Raw genomic sequence first — 2,104 nt, forward strand, 5'->3', positions numbered from 1 at the left:
CTGTCTCGGATGGAAGCGGGCAGAGAAGGTTTTGCCGCAGCTCACTGCACAGTGCACACTGGCAAACACTGCGCACCACCACCACCGATTGGGCGCGTGCCGCCGCGGACTCTGCCGACGGCGCCGAGGCCGCGCAGCGTTTCCCACGGGCGGGCGCCGTTGATCCGCCGCGCGAGCCCCTGGCCCTGCCCCTGCCGCTGCCGCTGCCGCTGCCGGCCGCCCCCACCATGTGGCTGACGTGGTGCGCGCCTGTGACCGTTACCCGTTGCTTCTCGCCCTTCCGCTATCCGCCGCGGGGGCGGCGTGGGCCCCACGCCGCCAGCCAGGCCGTCTCGATCCGAAACGGCCACTCCGACGCGGGAAATCCCCATAGTGCCCCTACGTCTAACCCCACGCGGAACGGCGCCTGTCCTTATCCGTCTTTGCCCGCGTAGGCAACTCGGCAGTCGGCACAGGCCCCCCGCCTCCTTATTAACTGTGCCGCCACCACCCTTTCGTCCTCCACCCCAAACCCACTCCACGCTTCGCAACGCATCTCCTCGCTTCTTCTTCCGAAATCGCAGCAGGCAGCATCCATCAGCGCGCGCACTCTCCCAGGGCGGAGCAAGGCGGCCGATCGAGAGAGACAGCGGGGGGATACCCATCAGCCCGGTACTGGCGAGATCAATGGACGCGTCGGCGTCGCCGTCGTCCCCGTCGAAGCTGGGGCACAGGCTGCGGACCACGGTGTGCTGCTGCTTCGGCGGCGGGGCCGAGCGGGCCCGGTGGCGGCGGCGGGGCGCAGCCGCGGGGGAGTTCCGGTACGACGCGCTGAGCTACGCGCTCAACTTCGACGAGGGCGGCGCCCACGACGACGACGCGTGCGCGGACCCCGCCGCGGCCTTCCGGTACCGGAACTTCAACGCGCGCCTGCCGCCCTCGCCGCCGCCCGCCGCCGCGCCGCAGCGGGCCGCCGCCATCGCCATCGCGTAGGACCAAATCAATCGCTCCGTGACCTTTTTTTTTGTGCTTTCTCCCCCTCTCGTAAATGTATGATCTGCTGAGAGCTCTGTGCAGCGAAAAACTGATGAATTGTGGTACAGCAATTCTGGTAATAATAGTATAATCTAGGAATATCCCAATGCGACGGGTTCCCACAGTGTAATCGGGGTTCTCCAGTACAGATTGTCGGCGGCGGTGATGAACCCTAGAAATTGGGGGTTTTGATTCGCCGACAGCAACCGAAACATGTTCCCCTTTCTTTCTTGCTTCTGTTCCTCGGCGAGAATCTCCTCTGTTTATCCATCCGTCTTCTGGAATTTTTTTTTTAAAAATCTACAACTAGCACTAGTGAAAAATCGCGGGGTAAACTCTGAAACCCGAGCGCGACATGCGGGCCCGCGCGCGATCGCGAGGTTTTGCTGGCATGCCGAGCGATTGCTTCGCTTCTTGGGACGGGACGAAGAAGATAGGATCATCGATCGAAATCGAGCGGCGTCTAGATTTTTGCGGCGGTTTTCGCTAGAGAAGGGGATTTTTTTTCGTAAAGGCGGCAGAAAAGGCGCGCGGAATCGAGGCTCGTCGCGTTGCTGAATGCTGACCCATGAGTCCACTTCTGGGGCCTCCGGGGACGGGGGAGTACTCGCTGACGTCGCCGGCGACGTGGACTTATCGGTCAACGTGGAATCCTATAATTCGTCGGTGAAAAAAAATCAGTGGTTCTAACCAGATTAATCTTTCTTTTTTCCTTTTCATTTTTTCTTAATATAGGGGATTGATGATAAAAAAACCTCCTCCAGCAGATTAATTTTTCATCTCTTTTTACTTTATTTTTTCTCGATCTCCAATAGAAAGAGGAGACATCACATCTCCCTTTCCATATAGAAAGAGAGAAAAATCAATCTGTTGGAGCATTTCTTTCATATATGTTGAAATTAAGAAAGGAAATTTTATATGGTGAAAAAGAGAAAAGGAAAAAATCAATTTGTTGGAGTTGCTGTAAAACTAAAACTCTAGTAAAGCAGAAGCAATCACGAGATTTTGCGGCTGGGATCCGATGCGGGAGTGGACTGACTGACCGACCGACCGGGGCTAGCCGAGTAGCCGTTTGCTCGCGCGGTCGCCA

The 2,104-nt window shown here is 57.7% G+C and overlaps 1 protein-coding gene across 1 annotated transcript; it reads left to right on the forward strand.

Moving 5' to 3' along the window:
* The first annotated feature begins 488 nt into the window (after positions 1-488).
* On the forward strand, positions 489-1,251 carry LOC120704076. Its single transcript, XM_039988328.1, has one exon. It carries the CDS (start codon positions 667-669, stop codon positions 970-972), a length of 306 nt encoding a protein of 101 aa, XP_039844262.1. The 5' UTR covers positions 489-666; the 3' UTR covers positions 973-1,251.
* The last annotated feature ends 853 nt before the right edge of the window (positions 1,252-2,104 follow it).

This window comes from Panicum virgatum, chromosome 4K (genome assembly GCF_016808335.1).
Source record: "Panicum virgatum strain AP13 chromosome 4K, P.virgatum_v5, whole genome shotgun sequence".
NCBI lineage: Eukaryota > Viridiplantae > Streptophyta > Magnoliopsida > Poales > Poaceae > Panicum > Panicum virgatum.